General features: G+C 42.6%; 2 protein-coding genes across 2 annotated transcripts; both read left to right on the top strand.

The window, feature by feature from the left end:
- Positions 1 to 85: 85 nt before the first annotated feature.
- On the top strand, positions 86 to 17,963 carry fam120c (family with sequence similarity 120 member C). Its single transcript, XM_037456860.2, has 17 exons — positions 86 to 1,613; positions 3,455 to 3,701; positions 3,890 to 3,972; positions 4,758 to 4,886; positions 5,396 to 5,498; positions 5,621 to 5,685; positions 6,009 to 6,283; positions 6,528 to 6,690; positions 6,786 to 6,869; positions 7,048 to 7,219; positions 7,996 to 8,245; positions 8,511 to 8,625; positions 8,990 to 9,199; positions 10,004 to 10,229; positions 10,815 to 10,950; positions 11,774 to 11,837; positions 12,342 to 17,963. Exons 1-17 carry the CDS (start codon positions 1,095 to 1,097, stop codon positions 12,597 to 12,599), a joined length of 3,099 nt encoding a protein of 1,032 aa, XP_037312757.2. The 5' UTR covers positions 86 to 1,094; the 3' UTR covers positions 12,600 to 17,963.
- Positions 17,964 to 19,406: 1,443 nt separating this feature from the next.
- hsd17b10 (hydroxysteroid (17-beta) dehydrogenase 10) lies at positions 19,407 to 24,735 on the top strand. The gene is made up of 7 exons (XM_062565163.1): positions 19,407 to 20,266; positions 21,461 to 21,571; positions 22,299 to 22,463; positions 22,854 to 23,018; positions 23,497 to 23,625; positions 23,706 to 23,814; positions 24,295 to 24,735. The coding sequence occupies exons 2-7, from the start codon at positions 21,548 to 21,550 to the stop codon at positions 24,483 to 24,485; spliced, it is 783 nt and encodes a 260-aa protein (XP_062421147.1). The 5' UTR covers positions 19,407 to 20,266; positions 21,461 to 21,547; the 3' UTR covers positions 24,486 to 24,735.
- The last annotated feature ends 1,357 nt before the right edge of the window (positions 24,736 to 26,092 follow it).

Below are 26,092 nucleotides of genomic sequence, written 5' to 3'. Positions count from 1 at the left end.
TGTTCCAGTTGGACGTGACACACTCATTTGACTATATTTCCCAGCATACCTTGCGGTCGCGCATCCTCCCTCCGCTCTCTACGCCTTCCCTCCCACTTCACTGGGCCGCGAGGAAGTCGCAAGATGGCTGATGTCGCTTGGAAGTAATGTTCCCCTCTGCAACATGAAGCCGTGAGTGTGGAAGAAAGCGAGGGAGGCACCATCGGGCTTTTATTTTTATTTTGTTTTAGTTACTTTTCTTTTGTCAAACATCCATCTCATTCCGCGTCGTTTCCGCCCCGGACTTGTCTTCGGGAGTTGACGCGTCAAATCACGCCGGGGACACTGCCAGCAGCTAACAGCTAGCCGCAGTTAGCAAACGTTATTACAGCTAGCCAGTCAGACAGGGACATAGCTTGTTAGTTTGTTTTGATTGATAGTCGGAAAACCCGCGAGCTAACGAGCTAATGCGCGGATTTCTGCCTGTAAAATTGTTAAGCTGTCACACAAATTAACGATTTTGCAAGCTGCTCGCTTAAACATGTCCGCAAACTGGCCATCCAGCCTGGGGTTTGCTAACGTTAACTAATGCGCAGTATTGCATCCGTTTCATGTGCACAAGTCGACAGGAAAATTATTTTATTGGCATTTTTTATCTAAATCCACCTCCTTGCTGCATATCCGTTATTTGCTGCCAACGACTTGTTTGGAGCCGGTTATGCTAATAGCCAAATTATGGGAGCAGGAAATGTGTTGAACTTTTTCTGGTTGTAGGTAGCTACACTGGCCTTGCTGGCATCTCACCAAAAATCCACAGGGATGGACACTAAACCGAGCACCCACGCACAAAACTGAGAAATAGTAATTTATATAGTACAATAACGATTGCTGACATACGTGTACACGAGTGCACGGTGGATCATTTCCCGTGTCTGGGTGACAGATTGTTCGGCAGGGTTAACTAAAGTACAGTTAGTCACCTCATCGGAGACCAGTTAGCTTGCCTAAAGTGCACAGCTAGCTACGGTCTCGCCCCACATCACGTTACAAACACGGCGTACAGAACGTATTCAGAGCCCGCTCCCGGCCAGACGCATAGGCTCAACAACACCGTCATGGGAGTGCAGGGTTTTCAAGAGTATTTAGAGAAGCGGTGTCCCGGTGCCGCAGTCCCGGTGGACCTCCTAAAGCTTGCCCGCACCGCGGCCCGCCAGCCCCCTCACCACCACCATCCACACCACCACCACCCACATCACCCCGGGCCCTTGCCTCCCCCGCCCCCGCCTGCCAGGATCCTAATCGACGCCGACTCCGGCCTGCAACGCCTCTACGGCGGCTACCAGACGGACTGGGTGTGCGGGGGCGAGTGGAACGCCATGCTGGGCTACCTGGCCGCCCTGTCGCAGGCCTGCCTGTACCAGGGCGGCCTGGAGCTGGTCGTGGTTTTCAACGGCACCCTGGGGAAGGAGCGCTGGCCCGAGTGGGCGCGGCGAGCTCAGGGCCAGCGACAGACCGCGCAGCTGATAGTCAACCACGTCGGCAGCAAGGCCACCCCGCCTCCCCGGGCATGGTTCCTGCCCCCGGCCTGCCTCAGCCACTGCGTCCGCCTGGCCATGTTTCGCTTCCGAGTGCGGGTGAGCAATGAGTGATGGTGGCTGTGTCGATTTGTTTTATGGTGGTCATACGCCGCGCTGTGAATTTACCACTTGCCCTTTTCTCTCTGCACGCCCATTTAGGGGCTTACATCATCCAGCGCCTTTTTAGCTCCTTCCAGCTGGGGAGTACGTGCAGCCACTGAAAAGAGTCGATTTGAAATGGTGGTGTTTAATATTATACACGCAATACAAATAAAAAGAAATGGACTGATTTGTATTTGCTGTTTTTAGCCTGCAGAGCATAGATGTCTCTCTGTAATGCCCTCATGGAGGACGATGTGTTGTTCTAGTGGGGGGAGGAAAGTTTCCAGTGGACATATGAAGCAGCAGCTCCTCGCTAAACCAGTCTGTGCATTGATGCAACATGACCCAGTCTAGCCAGCCCTTATATTACACAACATGAACTCATTGAACCTTTAATACATTGGACAACTGCACAGTGGATACGTCTGTAGGTCCCATTTGTCTGCCATGGCTACACGTGCAATGCTTTATTCTGTGCATTTCAGATAGCTGGTATTAAGAATATAAAAAAAAATGTTCACATCAGCCATTGGCACAATATTATTTGCTTAGGTATACCTTGCAGTAAGTGGCTTTGCTAGGTTCTACTTACTCAACTAATGTAGGGCAAGACATTTTTAACATGTAACTGAAAAAATACATATGGCTGATAACGTTATGTACAAAGCCTGCCATAATATCATCAAAACTGCTGATTGCATTTCCTGGTTCCATCTTTTCAACTTCACTTAGCTCTTTGCTTTTGATCTAACTGCCCATCTGCTTAAATGGTAGCATTAAGAAACACTGCCGTAGTGTGCTGTAAGAGGATAGTAAGTAGAAAATCCCACCCACATTACAGTAGAATACATTCTGATGATCCCTGTGTGTCGGTGTGTGTGTACGCCATCATTACTCACTGTTCCCATGTGTAGACATGCAGTACTCTAGATGTACTGCACGTCTATAGTGTCTATTTTTTTATTATTGCCAATATATTATTCTGGTTTTTGAAACTGGAAATAGTAATACATTTAAACAAGTTTGAAAACAGTTTTCTGATAATCAGCGTTCCCATTACTGCCTCATATTATATGAATTCTTCATGATTAAACTGTAATTATGTAATATTCACACTGAAAACTGAATTTGTTTAACCAGATTAACATACCAATTCCAGCATAGAGCTCTCCTGTGTGCTCCGTCTGTCGATACCGAGCACATCCCATACCAATTAGGTTCTGCATGAGTGTGCTTTTTAGCAATAACGCTACCTAAGGTCCAGGTATGTGCATCATCGCCAGTGATTTGGGACTAATTGCTGCATAAACTATCCACAGATTTTATTTGCAAGGGCAGTCAAGCTTTACTATTTGTTTTGGTAGAGAAAGTGTCAGCTCAACTGTCAGTATATTGCAGAGTTGTAGTTGATCAGTTTCACAGATGCTAGTCTTTGCATCAGTCTTTGGCAAATGTCTACTCTGTTAAGGATTCTGTTTTTTGGTCTTTTAAGTTTTACAGAATGTACTTCTTCACATTACTTGTTTGGTCTAACCAGAAGTCCAAATGCATTATTATCAAGATCTTTTCATAGGACAAGATGAATCAAGTTAAAATTGGGCATTTTCAATTGTTCAAACAATTACTGAAAAGACCCCAAATAGTTGCAGATACGTCAAATCCCAACTGTGTACATCATTACCCAAAATGACAACATTTTAACCAGGTTACAACCAGGGTAATCCTGAAAGGATATCAACTTTGTCATACTCCATTTTGAGTTCAGCCGCCTGAGTTTGTCCACTCTGCCTCCACAGGTCGTACAGACTTTGGAGGACCACCACCAAGAAGTGCTGTCTCTCTACCGGGACTTTGGATTTGCCGGCCTGATTGCTCAGGATTCCGAGTTTGCCCTTTGCAACGTGCCCGCCTACTTCTCATCGCACGCTCTCAAACTTAGCTGGAACGGCAAGAACCTGACCACACACCAGTACCTGCTGTCTGAGGCCGCCAGGCAGCTCGGGCTGAAGACACAGCACCTGCCCTGCTTCGCTGCTCTGCTGGGTGAGGAGCGCACACACACACACACACACACACACACACACGGAAATACACAAAAAACAAACGGGTATGCTAGGTTTAGCTCTCTGAAATACACGCAGCTACTTGCAAGCTGTGTTTTTGGCACCACTCTTTTTGTTTGTCCATGTTTGTTGACGCGACAAACATTGAAAGGAGTTTCTCTCTCCCAGGAAATCATATTCTGCCTGATGAGGACCTGGCTGCCTTCCACTGGAGTCTGCTGGGACCAGAACACCCACTAGCCTCTCTCAAGGTGCCGTATTATTAAGTCCAATGTCCTCTGTTTACTTTGAGAATGTCAGCTCCAAGAATCACAATGTACTTTGTGAAATTAAAATAGTGACATGAGCTTCGATTGACCTCAACATGTTCTACAAGTAAATTATAATTTTTGAGAATAGCCATACTGCCTTTCCAAATAAAATGTTTTCAATTTTTTTAGGGACATCATTTTAGCGACACTTTTATTGTGAAACATGCAGGAAATGTTAACTTTTAATAATGCATTTTATAAAATAATGAAATTGATATAAAATGGATGCCATAAATTTGGCAGTTTGAAAGAACGTGACATTAAATGAATTAATCGTTTAACTCTATGAACTAGACTAGAGAGCAGACTCGTATGCAGCTTGTTAAAAGAACAGCTCACTTGAAGTGAAGAGCTTTTCTCAATGTTATCTACACAATTTTTTTAATGTGGCTGCTGGAGAACATTTTGATAACCTGATTACTTATTTTTGAGAACTAAATAAAATTCTCATGAGTTTGGGTTAAAAAAATAGCACACTTGCCATCTGTACTGTCTTCATTTTTGTAAAACAAGCGTGTCTAATGGTTCGCACCAGACAATTTACTTGCACTTCTTGTTTTTGAACACCGGTATAATTTAAGGGCCATCCAGTAACACAAGTGGTTTTAAGCTCTTCATTTGCTTCCACTTAATACAATAAGTAACACAGTTGAATATCGTCGCAGTGTTAGTTCCCACCCAAACCGGTAAGTGTAGATTGAAACCTTTCTACTGTTTCTTCATAGGTGCGAGCTCACCAGTTGGTGCTGCCGCCCTGTGAGGTGGTGATCAAGGCTGTCTCAGAGTATGTTTCCTCCATCAAAGACCTTGGAAACCTTGACGCCATCGCCAGAGATGTCTTCAAACAATCACAGGTGGGCGCCTTTGTCAATGATCACTAACGTTTCTGTTTAACAATTTATTGGGTTCAATTTGACAACTGAAATAGGTTGAGTTGTTTCATTTCTGACCGTACACTCCAGCCTGTTCCTGATGGTTAAATGGGTCATTATTGTTGACACAAGTCCCCGAGTCAGCATGCACACTTCCTTACACATCAATGTGGAACCACTTACAGGATTATCCAGTTTCAGTTCATCAGGGGCTGCGATGTTGCTTTCCAGAATGTTGATGATTGAGCAAGTAGGTTTGGACTTCAGTAGCATTTAATCAAATCCTTATCCCTGATGAGTCTTTATGGCAAATTGTACTTGATTAAGAATAAGTTAATTCATCTCAATAGTTTATCAACAAAATATGAACCAAAATGTAGATTGTTGATTGAGATAAAACCAGCAAATAATTGTGTGGTTCAAGCATTTCAAAAGTGAATATCTGCTGCTATTTGTCAGTTAACATAATGCTTTCTGTACTTCGGTTCTAGTCTCGTATGGAGGACAAAGTGGAGCGATTCAAGAAAGCTGTGGATTATTTCTCAGCTGCCTCCAAACCTCGCTCGCCCAACATGGGACCCTCTTCGTTCATCTGTGAGGAGTAGAGAAATCTAGAAAACAGAACTGCTAATCATTATGTATTCATTATTGGCTCAGTAAATATGTCTTTATGAGAAGAAAATGGACATTTGCATTGCTGTTTTTTTTCTGCTTAGTGCCTGGCTTTGGATTTGGGGGACCACCTGGCCCCATGGGACCTATGCAGCCTGGAAAGAATCAGGTAGATTCCTTGGGCCCGTAATCCTTTGTTCCTCTTTGAGGTGTGTGTAATTTGTTGTCTGGCTTCCACGTGAATCTACATGTAGCAGAAAGGATTACGTTTTGTTCCCCTTTGAAATCCCTTTGTGGCATGTGCTCATTTAGAGGAGTAAAAATGACACAGAGAAGGAGGGTGTAAATCCTCCCACACGCCTCGATTAGATGCATCTGGTTGGATCTGAAATAAAATAGGACAGTATTACTTCATCTCCCCCTCCCTTCCCCTTGCTCTCGTTCTTTTTTTTAAAATACATTTTTCTTCTTTTCCTTTCTGTCCAATGACAGTTCCCACCTCCCCAGGTTCTGGGATTAAAGCCACCTTATCAGAATGCTCCATATGGACCTGGCTCCACCCCTCTATTCCAGAACCCTCCGCCGCAATCACAAGACTGCAATGATTCAATGGCGGGAAAGATGGGCTTCTCTGATTGGTCGGCTCCGTATGATTCCACTCAGGTGGGAAATCGATTACCCAATCATCACACCACCACCCAGTCGGTTCCTTCTCCGTCTCCTTCATCGTCATCAGATGGAGATGAGCCCAACGACAGCAACGCAAAGTAAGATACAGACACTTCCCGTAAAGGTCTAAATAGGAACACTGGGGACTAGTATGTCACGTTCTGGGGTGTCTTATGCTCCTGCTAATTCATTTTTGCTTCAATAGTAAATATTAAAGCAAGTTTAGCATCAAGCACAAATTTATTTTATCAGCTCTAAATGCTTTCTCTGGAGAAACAGGATTGTTGTACCAACACATGATTGACACAGACCAGTTTAATGAAACACTCCAATAAACCCTAGCCATTTGACGGACAAGCCCTCTCGGTGGGAAGATCCTGCTGGAAGGGTGGGCTTGGCCTCTGGAGACGGTTCCCAAGGCAACGGGAGCGGATCACACATTCCGTCACTGCTGTCTATGGCGACGCGCAGTCACATGGACATAACCACACCCCCTCTGCCTCAGGTGTGTGTGTAGAAGAGGTTTCAAAACCAAATGGCACAGTTGTAATTTTAAAAGTCACCCATGTTTCCTGTTTTAAAAAAAATTAAAATTATCAGGTCAGTGCTGAGGTTCTTCGAGTAGCTGAGCACAGACACCGAAGAGGACTAATGTATCCCCAGATTTACCACATTTTGACCAAGGTAAACGGTTTACTTTATTCACATGTCAATTATTTATCATTTTGAAATGTATTTGGTCTTTGCAAGTCATCTTGTCTAGTTAAAGAATGAAATGAAAATGGTGTTCATGTATCAATGTCGTCCCGGCCCTGTAATCCCTCTGTCCTTTCTCCTACCTTTTGGCTTCTGAACCCTGCAGGGAGAGATGAAGATGCCAGTTTGTATAGAGGACGAGTGTAACTCTGAGCTGCCTCCTGCCTCTATGCTGTTCCGTGCCGGCAGACAGTATGCCTATGGGGTCCTCTTCAGCCTGGCTGAAACACATCGCCGCCTGGAAAGGCTTGCTCTCCGGAAGAGGGCTCCCCTGGAAGGTAGGTCCTTAAGAGTAGATAGATGAGGGCAGTAAGAAGAACATTAGTATTTTAATTATATACATGTTTACATTTATTGAGTGGTGGAAAGTATCCAAATACAGTGAGTCAAGCACTAGTTCATTTAGAATTTCTAATTGAGTGAAAACATTTGAAATTGTGCATAAACTTAAGCAGTCTGCAGCTTGTTGAAACAGCTAAATATAAGTTATTTCTTAAGTTAGGGTGCAAATACAGACCAACTTTTTCAATATTTGTAATGTAGTTGAGTGACGCAGTCAATCAATAAGAGGAGCTCCAGTTTTTGACAATTTAGTCTCAGCTTCATAGAATTGGGGGAAAAAGAGGTTAGATTGTTAAATTGTTTTTCTTTAAAAGGCAGAACATTGTTCAATCCAATTTTTGCATCCAAGGTTGTGGTAAGGCCCACTTCCAAGATTTGTGCAATGTCTTTGGGGTTTGCAAAAAACCCTGAAGCAGTCCAAAATATAACACAAGAAAATGATCAGTTCTTTACCTTTTTAGAATTAAACCGCTACTACTTATATGTTGGTACATTGATACACAGCCAACTGCTCTCTGACCTCTAGCAGATTTGGATTAGTTACAAGCGATGTGATTAGAATAATATCTCAACGCTTTTACATCAATGTGCTCTGAACCCCGGCACTGAATCACTGTATCTAATTGATTGCGCCATTAAATCTTTTGCCTCGGTTTTTTAAAAACTGTGTGTAAATGTCTTAACTCGCTTTCTCTGGCCAACGCGTTTGCAGTTCCTCCAGTGATTGTCAAGGAGTGGAGCAGCGGTAAAGCCAAGTCGGCCCTGACTCCCGAGCTGGTCCCGGCCCTGTGTTTCCGGGAGTGGACATGCCCCAACCTGCGGCGGCTGTGGTTGGGTCGTGCCAGTGAGGACCGCTCCAGGAGAACCAGGGCTTTCCTGGCCTGCCTACGCTCCGACTGCCCGGCTCTCCTCAACCCAGCGCAGGTCCCACAGCATCTGCTGCTCATGTGCTGTGTGCTCAGGTATGGTGGTGCTTTACACCTCTCCTGGTAGTGGTGAAGCTTGGTTTAGTGTGTGCACGTGTGTGTGTGTTGTCCTTGGAACAATGTGAGCTTTGCAGTAACACCTTAGTGAGAACCGAACACTCTTTATATTTCTAATTCCCAATATCAGTGTGATGTCAGTGGTTAGATTTTACATGACACATTTATTATTGTGCTGATCAATTTGCCCTTTATTTCCATCAATATAGTTGTATACGTGTACTCTGTTTATCTTGTCTCTCAGGTATATGATGCAGTGGCCTGGAGGAAGGATTCTCCAGAGACATGAGCTGGATGCCTTTCTGGCTCAGGCGGTTTCCAGCCAACTCTATGAACCCGACCAGCTACAGGAGCTCAAAGTGAGATCCCACTCCACACTTCCTCATTGTTAGACAAACATTGTTATCGTTTTTGTCCCACAGAAAACAGATCCTACCTGCTCATGTCAGTCTAAAGTCAGATGGGGCACTTTCGAGATGCACGAGACAAACCCTGAAACCTGGTGCTAGCAAAGCTGGTAGAATATACAAATCTTCCTGCACCCCTACAGCCTAATTTTAGGGATTTCGGTGTTACATCTACATACAGCATTTCATTGTCTTCGATACATCAGAATTTACATAAACACCTGCATATTTTCTACTACTTTGTAAGCGCAAGTGTTTGTAACCGGCCTCCATATAAAAAAATATGTAAATATTTTAACTGTGAATTTGCTGTTAGGTGGAGAAGGTGGATTCCCGTGGCGTGCAGCTGGCTTCTCTTTTTATGGCCGGCGTAGACACAGCACTCTTCATCAACGACGTGTGTGGTCAGCCGTTGCCATGGGAACACTGCTGCCCCTGGGGCTTCTTTGACGGCAAACTGTTTCAGAACAAACTGTCCCGGGCCGCTCGCGACCGGTCCGCCCTGCTTGATATGTGCGAGGGTCAGGTACGTGTTGTCATAACTAAGTTATAAGCGAATGGAATTTAGTTAATTTGGCACCTAACATATTTTATGGTCCTCTTTTCAACATGCTGCTTTGAGCTAAACTTTCTCACAATGTCTGAGGTCAAATAATCAAACACTCACATCAAAGCAGAACTTTGTGAAAGACATGATCTAGCTCATCTGTTTTTTATAATATATATATATAATCATCTGGTTATCTCAAGTCCAATCTTGAGCACACAACCGATACGTGTGCGGTTTGTGTACATGCCGTAACAGAAGTGAATTTTTAACAGATTCTGTGTGGATAGAGCATATGATGTAATGTGATTAAATGTTCAGACATTCAAATACTACATGATATTGCAAACAGAAACAACAGCTCGCCACTTATACATTTTGCTCATTTTTTGTGGGCTATACGTTGTCAAAATGGTTCAAACTATAAAGTTATAACAAAGTCAACTGGATGAATGAAACTTGTGAAACAAACGTAACAAGAGCTTGTGGAGAGGAGGCAAATCACTCGGTCCATTCGGTGAATATACAGTGGTTTTGCAGAGTGACGCCTCTATAATCCCATTAATTATCGCAGTGGCGGTAAAATAAAAACAGTCCTGCTAATATGCCGAGGTGGATGAATCGCAGGAGAGTTGAGTGAAGAGAGGGATGCTGTTTGTTTCGGCTCAGGACGTTTCTGCTGTTCAGTGTCCCCGATCAAACGTACCAAGGCTGTTTAAATGGATTTACATCAATAACTGTTTAGCTCAAAAGCTCAGTCGCAGATGTCTCTTTGCCCTGCAGGAAGAGCTGGTGTCTAAGGTGGAGAAGATGCGTCAGGCAATCCTCGAGGGCATCAACCTGTCCCGCCCTCCTCCTCCTCCTCCTCTTCCACCTCCTGCCTTCCTTCCGCCAGCCATGGTGCCCCCTTTCTACCCCATGCCTCCCCTGTACCCTCCCCGCCCAATGGGCATGCCTCATCACCATCATCCACATCACCCTTCGCAACACAGACCCAGAGCCTTCCCAGGTACAGAGATACTTTTCATTTTACCTGTTGATTTCTCTTTTTAAAGCATGCTTTAAACTTTTGATTCAGTGTACACATTTTTGCATTGTTCTAGTTTAAAACTACACTCCAGTTCAAACAACATTTGAGTGTTTATTGTGCTAACACCGATAAAGTTAAAATATTCAGTATGAGCTCCGAGTATGCTGTTGAATTACACTGTTGTTCCCCAATGCAAAGCATAAAGGAAATGGATCTGCTGTTGACTGCTGGAAATATTTCAACAATTATTGATGAAGAAAAGCTCAAGGAAAACCCCAGAAAATGTAAACTTAAAGTTGTTCACGGTCTGAGTACGTTGAAAGGAAATTTAATAATACATATCCTGCAGCTTTCCATTGTTGAACTGCATAGCTGGATTATTTTAGATTATCTGAAATGTCTGTTTTGATATATGTATATATAAATACATAAGAATATTTTTTTTTGTCAATTGCCACGACTGTTATGTAGCATAAAGTGTATCCAGTTAGCACGTATTACTAAATTGTGCGCTGATTTCTTATTCTAGATTGGGTATAGTCATTTCTTTCTTTTTTTGTTCAGGCCTTCAGTCAATCCCCCCTCAGGGAGGGAAACTGGAGATAGCTGGCATGGTGGTCGGCCAGTGGGCGGGGAACAAACCAGTCCGTGGACGAGGAGGTTTCAACATGCAGGTGGTGTCTGTCGGAGCAGGGAGAGGGTGAGTAACACCACAATTCTTTCATCAAAACGACTAACGAAGAAGAATTGAGTTATCGCAGAGCTATTTTCGTTCCGCTGAACTTTGTGTCCTTATTCCATGTTGCTGACAATTTCCTGTTTTTACAATCAGAAAAACGAATGCAAAAACAAATACATACCTTCTTTTTTCATGGATTAGAATTTAGTCAACTAAAACTGCTGCCTCTTTTGAAGATAAACCGCGAGATAGCCTATATGAGATGCATTAATTGCAGTTATATCTCCAGCATCGGGCAGAAAAAACAGATTAGGATTATGAATAATAGCAGAACAATATAATAAACATGAATGAAATATTACTATCAAGCTTATAAGTCTTGCTGTCTAAATAAATTCACTACTTTTACCTTAACAATTACCGGAAGCAGTTTATTTACTCAATAATAGTGAAATTATAGAAAACATCATTAGCAAAAGCAATCACAAAAATCCAAATTGCACTTAGTAAATTGATTTAGAGTTGTTGAGAAGATGAAAATCAGGATTTTAAGCTGATACCTGTTTTTCACCCTCTCATACAAATATTATTTTAGCAGAGAAAGAATGTTGTCCTAAATAATCAAATCCTAAATGTTCCCTTTTGAAACGTATTTCATAACAAAGAAAGGAATCGCTCTTGCTTCAGAGCGTGAATGTGCTTTCAAGTTGAAGTGAACTGAATGCATGGATTTACTTTGCTGCTAATTCTGTGTGGAGTCTGTCTGAAATGTCTGGGAGCAGACCCCCAATAATTCATTGTGATCCACATCTGATCGGAACTTCTTTCTGTTCCTTCATCCTAGGAGGGGCAAAGAGATTCCAGCTAAAGTAAGACCAGTGAAAAAGGCACCGACCAACAGATCACAGGTAGCCAACATTTATACAAAGCTCTTAAATCTTGCACATTTGCAAATAAGTAATCACAGCTATAAATTCTTTTTTTTTAACACATTGCCATGTTAGTGTCTAGTTTATTATCACATATTGTTTGATTAGATTATGCTCTACCAATTTTAGGTTTGAATTCAAACACAAAGTTAGTCCACATCAAATTGTCAACTCATAACTATCAATACATGTCCATCAAAATACAGAGTCCAAGTTGTCACTCCACACAGATGTCCAGTGAAAGGGTGAAACCAATACAGGCCTCATTTCAAACAGAAAAGAGTTTATTGTACTGCAAGCTGACCCTCACCCTTCTGGCTTCACGTGAACTTCCCATGATTAAACACATCATGATACCCAGAATAGAAATAATGAAAGGTCATTGAAGATGTGTACAAGTAGAAACGTACCAAAGCTCTGGGTTTTTGTGAATCCTTTCCCACTGCTGTTTTGTTAAAATTCTGTTTACCTATCGTCCTCCAGACGTCGCCACCCCCCCCATCCAGCAGTCCTCCAAAGCCCTCAGAGGAGGCGGCCTCCATGCCGGAGGTTGCATCCCAGCAGCTGAACGGCGGCTCAGAGGCCTCCGACATCGGCCAGCCCTTGGATCTGGCCGCCCTGGCCCAGCCAATCCCGTGTGCCTTAGCCAGCAGAGACATCCAATCAGAGGGGGTGGAGGTGGAGGCCCTCTGTTGCCTTGACGACTGTCCGTCAGATGGAGCGCTACAGAAGGAGGAGTGATGGGAGCCTCCCCCCGGGATGCACTGCTCTGAGAGAGTCCTCTGTGTTTGACTGCCTTCCCCTGTTTTTGTAGCCCCGCCTGCGAGCTGTGCACGTTATCACCTGGAGCAGGAGGCGAGGCTCCTCCTCACGCTCCCTGCTGCTCCAAGTGATTAAGCAGCTAGCTGTTGCTTCCTTTTTAGTTTTCTCATGTGGTTTTACATTGATTTATGAAGAGAGGCTTATCTCCATGAGTCTGTAAGCGCCCCCGCACCCTCCTCAACCCTTCCCCCGGCCATCCCCCGCACTCAAAAGTAAAATAGGCTCCGAGCTCCACCCGCATTACGACCCAACACTTAAAAGAGCCCCCGCCCCCCTCACCATCGCATCGTAACAGTATCTGTCAAGGTAAAACGTTTTATTTTGTGTTATTAATGGTCCCATTGTTTGAATCTCGGCACATAGATGTTAAGCTTACAGCTTCGGTGACAGATGGGGTGTGGTTTCCATTGTCCGCCTGGTTGCCATGGTTGGTAGCTGTGTGTTTATGTGGCCTGTTGCCATAGCCGTCTCGTGTGAGGTTTGTCTTCAGATTCAGAGAGAGATGTTCCAAGTTTGAGTCTGGTTAATGCGAGTAAGATTTAAACAAAGTAATACCATTATTCTGTGCAGTGACCCCAATACCCCCCCTTCTCCCTGTAGTCTAGTATCACTGCTAAACACAAAATGTAAGTTCATTTAGTAGTAAAATACGCCTTTATTGATTAATTGGTTATTTATCACAGGAGCACTTCTGCACCAACATGCTATTAGTGTGCTATCTTATTTTGACCAATGTAGCATAGCCTAGAGCTTAGCTGTAACCCCATGCATTTATGCACCTTAAACCCTAAATTATGCAAGATTATTTCCCTGCTCCTCTGACAAAAAGTAAATTATTATATTATCTCCCCCCCCCCTGTTGTCCCTTTTCCCAAAGCTTTGATTGTATTGCCCCAACAGAAGCACTTAATGTTGTATTTAAATATAATGAATTTGAACTATCCCCTACATATAGATGCATCGACAGTCTGAGCGGGGTGTCCGCCTACATGTAGAACTACATTTAAAGGTAGAGATCTATTTGAGAGACGTCAGAATGTGAACTGAGTGGTTTCAGACAAAGATGCACTTTGTTTAAAAAAAGTTAAACCACACTGGACAGTCTTCTACCAGGTGATAAAAAAATGAAATACACTCTTGAAGCACCTTCTGGAGTTAAGGCCAAAAAGGAAAATGATAATACTTCCCAGCAAAAGATGGATATGAATGGGGAGAATTTTGGGTGCAAGGCAGTGTCCCCCCCTCCCCCAGACTGGTCTCACACGACCTGTCCAGTCATGACCTTTGCAATGAAGCTTAAAGGACCCGTGATTCTCCACACCAAGAATTCTGGGCAATCTTTTTGCGTTTCTAATGTTATTTCCAAAGTCTATTTTAAAAAGGCTCGCTGATTGAGGCAGCCAGCGATATAAAAGGGGGTGTGGCGAGTACGCCTGAGAGATCACCCCCGCCCCACTCACGAGTGGGGATTTGAGTAACGGTTATTGTGATGATAGCCCAACACCTCTGGCGTGTCACTTTAGACCAGCAGGAAGCACTTCCCTGCCCTGAAATACTTTACAGGTCGGACCACATGTCACATGACGGGAGAGAGAGAGAGAGAGGGAGGCCTCATGGCGGACCCAAGTGTGCCGCTCACTATCTGAGACTTCTAAGGTAATTAATGTTTTATTATAGCACTTATGTTTGTAGAGAAGGAGATGTGTCCCTCAACAGTAGGTTTCATCTGACTACGGAAATACAACTTTCCAATAGCCGGCAGCACAACCGCAGACGTAGAAGCAGTAGACCGACAGATACTGCCTTTGAGAGTCTCTGCATACCTACTACGGGAGTTTGAAATAAGCTCACCATGTTAAAAGGAAACCAAGGCAAGTCAACAAAGAAGCACCTTATTTTCTTACTGTGTCGATGACTTGTGCTCTATCCAGTGCCACAAAATTGACATGGAAAAAAGAAAAGCTCTAACGAAATGCCGCTTTGAACGAAAGAGGCGTGACTATATACATATGTGAGAATTGGTGTAGTTGCGTCAAGACATCCCCTCAATTCTGAACTCAAACCATGATAGTCGACCCCGCCCTGAGCGTAGGCCTACGCTCGCCATCAGAGGGCCGAGCCGCGCCGCGGTCTCTTACAACCAACACCAAGCGAAACCAGAGGTCTGTACTGACTTATCGGTAGGGATTAAGCATACCAGTGCTGTAGGTGTTTGTAGGCTAAGAGTAGGCAACAGCGTCAGGCCGAACAGGACTAATACAGACACAAAGACTAGGCTAGAGAATATAGCTCCACTGGCCAAAATACTAAGTCTAGAATTTACTAGGAGTCATATACTTAACTACTTTCAACTTTTGACATTAGTACAAATATGTGTATCGCAACAGTACATTGTTAGAAGATGTCTTCTCCGTGGCGAGCCAGAGTGTGATCTGGTATACGATGCCCTCTCTCAATTCGCTCGCCAGATAACTTTTACAGATACACACATACAAGACACACACACACACACACACAACAGACAGGTATTCAGTTGCATTTGTTACCACCAGCATTCTCTCTGCTTTTGTGCTGAAGTGATTTTGTGCAGTTCAAGTTCCCAGTGGAGTGCTCGTCAGTTCACCAGAGATCATTTTTGGTAACACATTCTACTGATTTCCCCCCATACCTCTAAAATCACCCCACATATTGAAGTTTGCATGGATTTAAAATACAGGTTAAAAGGTGCAAGGTAGGCACAGAAACACACTGCGCACACACAAGACATTAACACATGGCACACACAGATACATAGATGTTTAACCCTGAGTTACACCGTAGTTAGTATGGAAAAAAAAAATCAACACAACACACGATGTAGTGTCCCTCTCTCGTCCTTGTCTGTTTTAGTTATGATAGATATTTGATCAGTGATTTTTATGCTTGTTATCCTATCCCCCGCTATGACACTTTTTTTCCACCATCCCTCCTCCAAATGTCCATTCATGCCTTTTGAGCCGCATAATCTTACTTATAGCATACATGCATTCACACACACACACACACTCACCACGCCCGGTGATTCCTATTTAAACAGTCCCAATACACGTTCACAGGTTAACCCTCCCGTCACTTCCTGTATTTTAGTTCTTCACTCTCCCTCTCTGCCTCTCCTTTTAGCCCTTATAGGACTGTTTCTATTGGCCGTTTTTTTCTCTTTCTCTTTCTCTTTGGGCTGCCCCGCCCCTTTAATCAACCCAACTAACAGTAAAGATTATATTAACGTTGATAATCAGTTTCTGTATGTATCTAGCCAGAGTCTGGGAAAAAAAATCAGAAAAAAAAATCAAAACGGTTTTATTCAATTGTGCAAATGTGTTTTTTCTTAATATTTTTAATGTTATTACATCTTCTAATCTAATCCTTCTACCATTGCTTCAGTTAGTACTGAAATACGCTTAGCCAACCTAGAGATTTGAACTGTAATGATCGCGATTTTCCTTACCTGTATTTTATATGGCATCTTTAAACCACCATTTTTTATGTACGTAGGTAAATATTGCCCGTTTTTCAAAGTGAAAATTGGTTGTCTGCACTATGTTACGGTTTTCATGTCCCTGAAGACAATTTCACAGTCGACTATCAATCGAAGCTGAACTCGGCGCCCTTGCACACAGCAGCAAAAACATCTCTTGTAAACACCAGAGAACCAAAGTACACCTAGCGTCTGCCCCCAATAAAGCCCCCAGGAGTCATATATATATATATATATATTATATATAATGGCATTGCATCATGTGTGATTTCTGACAAAGTCAAAGTGAGGTTTCTTGTGTTTTTAAGTGGGGAGACAGACGAACAGGGAAAGAAGGGAGTCTGTGTTGACCGAGTGAGCAAGTCGGCAGATATGGACGTGTGACCCAACTGTTGCGTTGCAATTAAATTCCCCAGACTGAATTCAGTCTGCGTGAACTACTGCACACCGCTCGGATCCGCTCAGATCGACACTTCACGCACGTGAAGGGGCTTTAGCCGCACAGTAATTGTTGTGGTCTCTGAAACTGGCCTTTTATGTCCCGGACTCAGATTGATGGAGTAACTCAGTTGCTTCTTCATACGTAGGCATGGAGGCTGCTTGAAGTGGATGAATAATCCTTAAAGCACAAATCTGAGATAAGTTGACGTCCTGTTAGATGTCAGATGTCATAGTGCAAGCAAGAAATAATTCACTTGGACAATTATTCGATCATTGTAGAAGTACAGTACTGCCAAACAAAGGCTTGTTCCAACAATTCTTGAAGATCTGAGACAATTTGTCAAGTAACCAATTAGTGGAGAGAAAGTAAACAAACCACAAAATCCCAAAACATGACTTCTGTAAATTTTGATTAGTCAACAGATAATCTTCTCTCTTTGAGTTGTCTGCTGTTATGACTCATAAAAATGCATTTCCAGTTTCTTGTCTTGTTTGAATCTCAGATGAAGTGTCTTGAGGAATAGTTCAACTTGTCTGTGACTAATGAAATGATAAGTTACAATAAAAGCCTCCTGCCTCACTTCCTACGCAAATGGGACCGCCTCTCAGGAGCTCGACAATGCTAAAGAGATCCAAAAGTCCCAGAATAGAAGTGTCCTTTGTTGGGATGTGGAAGTCAAACAGTATTATTGTCTGTCATACAGAATGCGGAAAGGAGTCATCAGTTTAGTGTTGTACCTGTTCTGATAGATTTGCAGGATTTTCACAGCATTTAGTCCTATTTGAAAAAAGTCCCTGTTCTGTCTGTCTTTCTCTACACTGCCACCCTCCCCCTCAACAGCCCCAACAAACTCCAGTATAGTACCCCTTTCCTCCTTCCCAACCCGCCAATGGCCGAGCCCCAGTGAGGGGCTCCAGTTAATTGCTGTCTTGTTATGTTGGTCAACCCTACGCTCAGCCACAAGTATACTGATTCACAAACTTCAATACCCAGGGCCATCCAAAACTACCTGTGCAGAAAAAAGGGTTCAAATTGATCCATAATACTATTGTTATAGAAATATTATCATTATTGCTTTTATAATTATAGTTGGTATAATTCGTCATCATTGTTAGCATTATGGAAGCACCGGACTGTTTGTGGAAAGACAAGAGGAAAAAAAGCCTTTTTGTTTTTGTTTTTAATTTGTCTGGCTGTTGGTGGTCTGATCTCACAGAGGGAGGGGAGGAATGGTTCAGAAAGAGACAAAGATGGCAGTCATGTTTGTACTGGTTGGGAAATGACTTACAGTGCTGAAATAAAATTTATTCTTTTAGTAAAAAAAGTATTTCTTGTGTCTGGTGTTTTGATTTCTTTTACATACATCCATACACGGCCATGATCGAGTCCATCCTCTGCTCCTCCATCACGAGTGGTACGCTGCAGCCACAGCCAAGGACAAGGGCAGGCTGCAGCGCGTCATCTGCTCTGCAGAGAGGCTGATCGGCTGCAATCTGCCGTCTCTCCAGGGCTTTGCTTCCAGGACCTTGAAGCGGGCTAGAAAGATTGTAGCTGACCCCTCTCACCCTGGATAAAAACGTTTTGTACCCCTTCCATCTGGCCGCAGCCCGACTAAGACGTCACACAAAGTTTCTTCCCGTCTGCAGTCTGGCTCATCAACAGAGCCAGAGTCCCCCACTGACTATCATCCCACCGTTACTTTCTTCACACTCCACAACATACACAAACACTTTCACTTGTCACTTTATGTTCACTGGTGCACTTTATTTAAAAAAAAATAACCATTAGCCTTAGATTACTAACCCATTGCATATTTTATTCCTCTTGCACTATGTTGTCCATTGTTGGAACTATCTGCTGTCATGCACCAACCCCCAAGTCAAATTCCTTGTATGTGACATTATGGTAATACATTTCCTGATCCTGAAATACGGAAATACTAAATACATATTTATATTAATAAACTCATGCTTTGAATGAGAGTTGTCTGAGTCGGGCCCCCTCGAGTCTCGGTTCGCCACTGATCCGCAACACCTCTCTGACACGAGCATGACGTAGGGGGGGGGGGGCTCGCTAGGGGGCAGTCACGTGATCCTTTTGGCGTGGTGAAGCGAGCCATCGAAATATGTTTTTCTGCGATTCTTCTGCTCTCAAAGCTCTAAACCATGTGCGAGTAAAATGTGCTTTCAGCTTACCGTCAATAACCGTCACCGAAACAGAAGAACCTCTTGGGAGCCGCGCGGGACGGACGGATGTGACAGCGGCCGGACCGAGAGGTCGAGAACCGCCAATTCCAGCTAGCTGTCAGCTAGCTTGTGATCACTGTTGGCTACCTAGCTGGCTAGCTGACTTCCGAGGCTGTATGTCGCGGTTAAACGCTAAATGAAATAACTCGCGACGTGTGGTCGTTGTTACTAATTTAATAGATAGCGTCGTAATGCTAACAAGCGCTAAACGTTATTTTCCGAGCAGGTAAGTAACTTGAAAGGTTTGGCGTTAGATGGTGTCCGCTTTAGCTCGTTAGCCTGACCCAGTGAAGCTAGAACACACACAGCAGAACACGTTAGCTGTCGCTCAATGATCGCTGTTTGACATTCGTGGGTAACGTTAGCGAGGCCAGTTAGTCAGGTCCAGCCCCCCTTATAAAAAGTGTTTTTTTTCTGGTTCCCCAGGTAGTCTTCTGGCATTGGAGATCCTTCCTCAAGAACAGCAAGCCTTTGGAGGAATGTGCTACACCGTTGTCTGTGGATTGGTCACGTCTTCTGTCTTCTCGTCATCTTGTGAAACTAGATAACGGGACTCATTTATTTCACGTTGTGTATCATGATTTCAAAGTGACGGATTGTTGGAGCTGAAGAGGAAACTGTGAGATGAGGTAGTAGTTTGTATAGTTTTAGGATCACACCAGATCTGGGAGATAACTATACAGCCTACTGTCTTTCTCACGGCAACCTAAACCGTCACCTACATGATCACCACCAGCATATCCTCAACTCGCGTTCAGTTGCTACGGCAACTTACGCCTCCGTTTCCATTGGTGATCAAGAGGGTTCTTACATTTTAAATGCATATTGCTGTTCTTGTTTGCCCCTCTTCAGAAGACGCCTCAATCATGGATTCAGTATTTTTATTACTTACATTTCTCAGTGGGGTATCATGAGCTATTTGATGGTAGATAAGACATTTGAAAAATGTGAATTATTGACATTATTGCAAATTCAAATTGCAGCTCAAGTGTATAGGTGGCAACCAACCAAAGGCTGCCACGAGGATACATAAAACATTTTTTTAAAAACTTCGCGATGTCCCAGGGAAAATGTGTCTGTAGCTGTGCTGAGGTAGTATGTTGTGTTGTTGTGGGGTTTGGGATATTGCAACCCCTAATTTGGAGATACAACTATACAACATACTGCCTTCCACAGCGTGGCAGCATAGTGAACAGTCTCCCAGCTTTTGCAATGTGTGCTGACATAAACATCATGGCCCTTTATTCAGCCCACATTACATGTCCTTGTTAAGATTGTAAATGTTACCATTATCTGTAGAAAGTGTACTACATCACTTATGTCATTTATGTTTATTAATAGAGCTACAGTCTACAGAATCATGTTTTCCTCCTTCATTCACCTGGTTAGTATGTGCTGTTGTGCCAAAAATTATTGATACCTGAAAATATTGTTTATGTGCTTTTACAGTCTTCCTGGGACATTTTAGTTTTAGCCAGATTCAAAGGATTATTAAATGAATAAAACATGTTGGACATACTATGCATATATGTATTCAAAATAAAAAGATGTAATGTTCCAGGTTTTACTATTCCCCCTGTATTTTCTGGTTAGATAAGTATGAAATTAATATAGTACATGTACAAAATGTTCTTCTCAGGTACAATTTTAATTTTGTGAGGGAAGTAAAATTCCTTTTTCTACAATACAATTTGTTAATTGACCCAGCACACTCCGATTGATTACACAAATTATAATAAACATGCATAACAATGTAATGTTATGGATTAAATAGAAAACTTTATTGCTAGGAGCTACCAGCATAAACCTTAAAATGACAATGCAAATATATAAATCCAGTCAAATATCTAAAATACTAAATTGTGCAAGTCTCCATCATGACTACCTCTACTTACATGGTGCTGCTAAAACGAACTTTTTAAACATCAGAATTCTGACTTTTACTTGTATTGTCTACCATTTCTTTAGCTGCGTATTATAAATTCTTAGTAATTCGTCCACCACAAATAAATCAGTAACAAATCAAATCGTAATGTGAACATTCTAAGCTTTGAGTCACCTGAGTTGACCTCGTTGAGCACCAGAGCTGCTGTGATTGGACAGCACCTGTCATATCCTGAAGGGGGCGTTCCCTAAAACACTCGCCAATTGGTCAAATCAGACGGAAGTAAACGGGGCTTAAAACCTCACATCCACGTCATGTCCAAGGAGTAGTATATTATTATTATTATTATTAAGTAATATACTCCTCTTAAAAAAGCCATGTGTGTTATAAGTATATATCATTGCTATTTTGTATATTTAATTGGCATTCTTAAAGATCATTGATATTTTTGTTCCGTATGATTGAATGTTGCTTTATTGTTATATTTTAATTAAATAATGAACGCTCCACCGTACCACGTGGCGATACACCGCTTTGTACAAAAGTCAAAGTCTTTAAATTTACAGACAGCTGCATCTATCTGGGTGTGCTGGTGCAAAACTATATACGGCTTTATATTAAGTAAAGAGTGTCGGAACATCTCGTAATTTTAATAATATAAAATTGCTTTTTCCCCCTGTTTCACCCTCCCAGCCAGCTGGTGGCAGTCATGCGTCTCTAGACTGGTTGAAGCACCGCGATTAAACACTAAAGAAGAAGAAAGTCCACTCATAAACCAAGATGGCGAATATTCGGTGTGTCAAGGTGAGGAAACACAACGCTAAATCGTCACATAGCAACACGGACACGGTTTACTCAGAGACACCAGCACGCGATGCACTCGTTTAAAACTGGATTCTGAGATTCGTGTGTGTTTTTTCTTTTTCCTGTTCTTTAGCTTTGCTCGTACTTATGAAGTTTCATTGTGTAGCCAACCCAAGGGACTGAATGAGCCCGGGCAGTGCGTTGACGTTAACCTTTGTCGTCTCGGTTACACTGACACCCTAACACTAACACTTGACTATTTGAAATCTACGACATTTTCTATTGAATTATTGCAGATTTACAGGGTTTGGTTTCTTAGTTTATGTCTGTCTTCCCTTTCTTGTGCAGTGAAAATGTTTCACTTCATGTGTGCTGTAGAATGTCTGTGATACACAAAGGGAGGAGCTTTTTTATGTGTTTAGAAATGCCCCTTTCTTCAACAGAACTCAATTTTTGAAAGAATATCCTTTGTGTGAAGTTCTTATCTTTAATTCCATTGACTCCTTATTTGTCAGCTCCTTTTAGCTCCACAATTACCAGTTCAATACTAATCTTTTTGTAGCTTTCCAACTATTAAATGGTGAAGTGATTCCTCTGATATTTTTTTTTTTACCCGTCTTTCCCAGTGCCCCATGTTTTTTTTCTTCTTTTTAACATTCTCCTGCATTCCTCAATTGTTGTACCACCCTCTGGTCCGTCCCTGTCCTTGTGTGTGCGTGTTGCGTAGGGCATGGTCGGCCTGGTGACAGGCGGGGCGTCGGGTCTGGGCCGGGCCACGGTGGAGCGTCTGATCCAGAACGGAGCGTCTGCTGTGATCCTGGACCTGCCCTCCTCCGACGGACCGGCTCTGGCTGCCAGTCTGGGGGAGCGCTGTGCCTTCGCTCCTGCAGATGTGGGTCCAAGATTCGCCACGCGCTCGTTTAAATCACTAAACATATGACCATTACCAAAGTTGTGAATAAGATGTTTAGTCGTATGATTCAAACAATTTGTTATTGATTATCACAATATTCACCCTTTACGGATAATACATTTTATGGGAAGACTTGCGATAATGTGTGCTAATTGTGATAACAATAGGATTAACACATAATAGATCAAGGCTGCAGCTGTAATTGGAGCTTTAATATTATGCTCTCGGCTCACTAGATGGCACTCACCTGTCATTTGACATAATGACATATGGTACACGGTGACCTTTCCCAAATGATTCATGCAGGACTTTTCTCTGGTTGCTGGATGCAAAGCATGCATGCTTGGTGACATTGATCTCATTTCCCAGGTGACATCCGAGGCAGATGTGCAGTCAGCAGTGTCTCTGGCCAGAGAGAAGTTTGGGAAGCTGGACCTGGCAGTTAACTGTGCCGGCATCGCTGTCGCCGTTAAAACGTATAACTTTAAGAAGGAACTCCCTCACAGCCTGGAGGACTTCCAGCGTGTAATCATGGTAAGGCATTCATACCAGTAGGACAAAAACTACCGCTTCCAGCTGTGTGACAACTCCAGCTGAGAAATGCAACTTAATGTCACCCAAGTTTGAAGTTCTTGTTCTTAACTTGAGATTTAGCTTTTTATGCGACTTTATTCCTTTCATAAACTCTAACGGTACATTTTCATTTATTTTTGCTGCACTATGCTAGTCACTTGTTTTTGATCAATATCTTGGTCTATGAATATCGCGTATCTCCAGAAGTGTTAATAATATTGATATTTTGTGATAAACTGAAGGATGAAATCTTCCAATGTAATTCTCTTTCTTAAGTTAAATAAATGTAAAACACTTGTCACATCTCAAGTAGCTTTAGCCAATAATACTGACACTTTGACTTAAGTAAGGTTTAATGCATGGTTGTTAGTTGAAGTTGAGTATTGTCACAGCTTTTACTCTTTCACCATTAGAAACTCGCTGTGTGTGTTTTCTGTAGGTGAACATTGCAGGAACCTTTAATGTAATTCGTCTTGCTGTGGGTGAAATGGGGAAGAACGAGCCTGATGCGGACGGACACAGAGGCTGCATCATTAACACAGCGAGTGTGGCCGCCTTTGATGGACAGGTCATTGGAAACATAGTATAAAATAAACAACTCTGTGGTCGCTCCATTTCTTAACCTTGTGCTCTCCTTTTCCTCTGCAGGTCGGTCAGGCAGCATATTCAGCCTCAAAAGGCGGCATCGTTGGAATGACCCTCCCCATTGCACGAGATCTGGCCCCCATGGGCATCAGAGTCATCACCATAGCACCAGGTCAGAGTTATGCTGCGTTCACACCAAAAGAGAAGCAAATTTTTGCAACTTTGCAGAAAAAGTTCTATCGGTGTGGTTTAGGGACATCCGTGTAGCCCGGTGTCATGTCCCTAAATTGTCTAAGTGGAGGACGCAAACATTGTTAAATAATAAACCCAGGAGATCTGGACAAACGGTAAATAGTTATTTAATGGACGAAAACATCACAAAGTAACTGAAAACAATCTTCAAAAGGAAGATGAGTCGGGTCTGGTCTTCAACTCCTTACCGCAGAACCCAACACCTCATCACTCCTCTTTCTGATTGGCTGATCAGCCGTAGCTGCAGGAGTGGCATCACCAGCACACTTGAGGAGAATCTCACACACACACACACACACGTTATCCACTTTAGGACCCTTTTCTCTTTGCAGCTAAGCACCAATTGGAAGGGGACATTTTCCTCGGTGTATGCGTCTCAATATTCTCTTTTTTTGTGTAGGTCTGTTCTCCACTCCCCTCCTGGCTGGTCTCCCGGAGAAAGTTCGTTCCTTTCTCGCTCGCCAGGTGCCCTTCCCTTCGCGCCTGGGAGACCCCGCTGAGTTTGCCCACCTGGTGACGTCACTGGCTGAGAACCCCATGATTAATGGAGAGGTCATCCGACTGGATGGAGCCATCCGCATGCAGCCCTGAGACAGAACGTGTGTGTCTATGTGTGTGTATGTCCACGTTATCAAAAGTTGTTGATAGTCATTTCCATCAAATTAAGATGAAATTTTTTTTAATGTCTCAGTGTCTAGATGCATGGTGCAATTGGTTTTGTACAAAGCGGCATACAGTGATAAAAATGTATGAAATTGCTGTACATCATTGAGGATGGCAGTGGTTTATTTAGTCCAGATTATAATAAACATCCAAATGGGTTTGGTTCTTTTCAAAGACATTTTGTGTGTGTTAATACTTAGTCAAATGTGAATGTTTTTCTCCCTACAGCATCTTTTTAAATCTTTCAAATCCCTCAAGTTTTTTAGAAGGAAAAAGGAGCACTGACCTCATGCAAAAACATTTTATCTTAATTTTCTCTCTTTTGATGTGTAATTTGTGATACTTGTTTTAAATTACAAATGTGGATCAATATCGGGATAGCAGGCAATCGATTAAAAAAATGACGTCACGCATGCGCGGTTGATCGCGGGAGATGACTGAAGCTAATGCTAATTATTGATCCTTGCTTACTAACGGATGCATTTAATTTAATTCCAAAGCAACCAATGCTCCAATCAGTGCAAGTCATCCAGTAAGGTAATAAACAAAGAGTGTGGAATGGTTGTGATGGTTCCATTCTGACAGAGGAGACGCTCGTTTTCTTCACCTCAACTGGTTTTGCGATGACGGCAGGCTGGTTACCGCTACTACTCGCTCGTTCACCATCACATCTAGCCGTTCTATTTATAAAATACATATATGGCTCGGCCATTTAGAGAAGTGAGCACTTCCTGGTTTGGCAGTGAAGACTGAAGAGAGGCTGCTTTAACCATCAGAACCTCCAAAATGAACATTTATGACACTTTGATCTGCTTCTTCTTTTTCTGTGAGTACGATGACTTTCTTTTTCTACCATTCTCTTATTTTGAAATACTATTTCCAGAGGGTTAGTTTAGGTTTGCAGTAGATGGAAAACTGTTTCTCTTGAGTAGAGTTTCATCAAATCTCAAACTGGTTCAAGTAATATTACTTTCCGTGCTTAAACAGGATGTTGATATGAGTCACTCATTGGGGGGAGAAGTACTTAGTTCTTACTATGATTAACTGTAGAAATAATCGGTACCTAATAAAAGTCACTGACATTTTAAAATTACAAAAAGTATTTACATTAACACATACTCAAAGGTAAAAGTACTCATTGTGCAGAATTACCTATTTCATGTGATGTTAGATCACATAATACATTCATTATTGATGCATTAAATAATCAATACAATTGAACTATAATGAAACGTTATGGAAAGTAGTGGATAATGCTCTTGTCAGCAATAAAAGGTATCTTAAACTTGTTCGTATTGTATTACATATAGGAATATATTAAAAAATAATACACAAATCATCAAACACAAGCCAAGTACAGACAGAAGTGTAATGACTTGAAGGGGCAGAGTTCGTTCTCCCTCAGGGGAACAGGAAAAGGTGTAAATAGAAGCATTATTATATATCACAGAGGGTTGTGTTGACCAGTTGTGTTGATCAGAAGACACACCTGCACAAAAGAACCTGAGTAGGAACCAGATGTTGAAGGAATGTAC

The sequence above is a fragment of the Pungitius pungitius genome, chromosome 1 (genome assembly GCF_949316345.1).
Source record: "Pungitius pungitius chromosome 1, fPunPun2.1, whole genome shotgun sequence".
NCBI lineage: Eukaryota > Metazoa > Chordata > Actinopteri > Perciformes > Gasterosteidae > Pungitius > Pungitius pungitius.
This window is presented reverse-complemented; position numbering and strand designations above follow the sequence as displayed.

What these genes read in the sequence shown, in the direction of transcription:
- fam120c (XM_037456860.2), top strand. Translation starts at nt 1,095, where the DNA reads ATGGGAGTGCAGGGTTTTCAAGAGTATTTAGAGAAGCGGTGTCCCGGT. An exon ending in CTGCTTCGCTGCTCTGCTGG is followed by an intron (nt 3,702 to 3,889) that starts GTGAGGAGCGCA and finishes TCTCTCTCCCAG; the next exon opens with GAAATCATATTCTGCCTGAT. An exon ending in ACCCACTAGCCTCTCTCAAG is followed by an intron (nt 3,973 to 4,757) that starts GTGCCGTATTAT and finishes GTTTCTTCATAG; the next exon opens with GTGCGAGCTCACCAGTTGGT.
- hsd17b10 (XM_062565163.1), top strand. Translation starts at nt 21,548, where the DNA reads ATGGCGAATATTCGGTGTGTCAAG. An exon ending in CGAATATTCGGTGTGTCAAG is followed by an intron (nt 21,572 to 22,298) that starts GTGAGGAAACAC and finishes CGTGTTGCGTAG; the next exon opens with GGCATGGTCGGCCTGGTGAC. An exon ending in GTGCCTTCGCTCCTGCAGAT is followed by an intron (nt 22,464 to 22,853) that starts GTGGGTCCAAGA and finishes CTCATTTCCCAG; the next exon opens with GTGACATCCGAGGCAGATGT.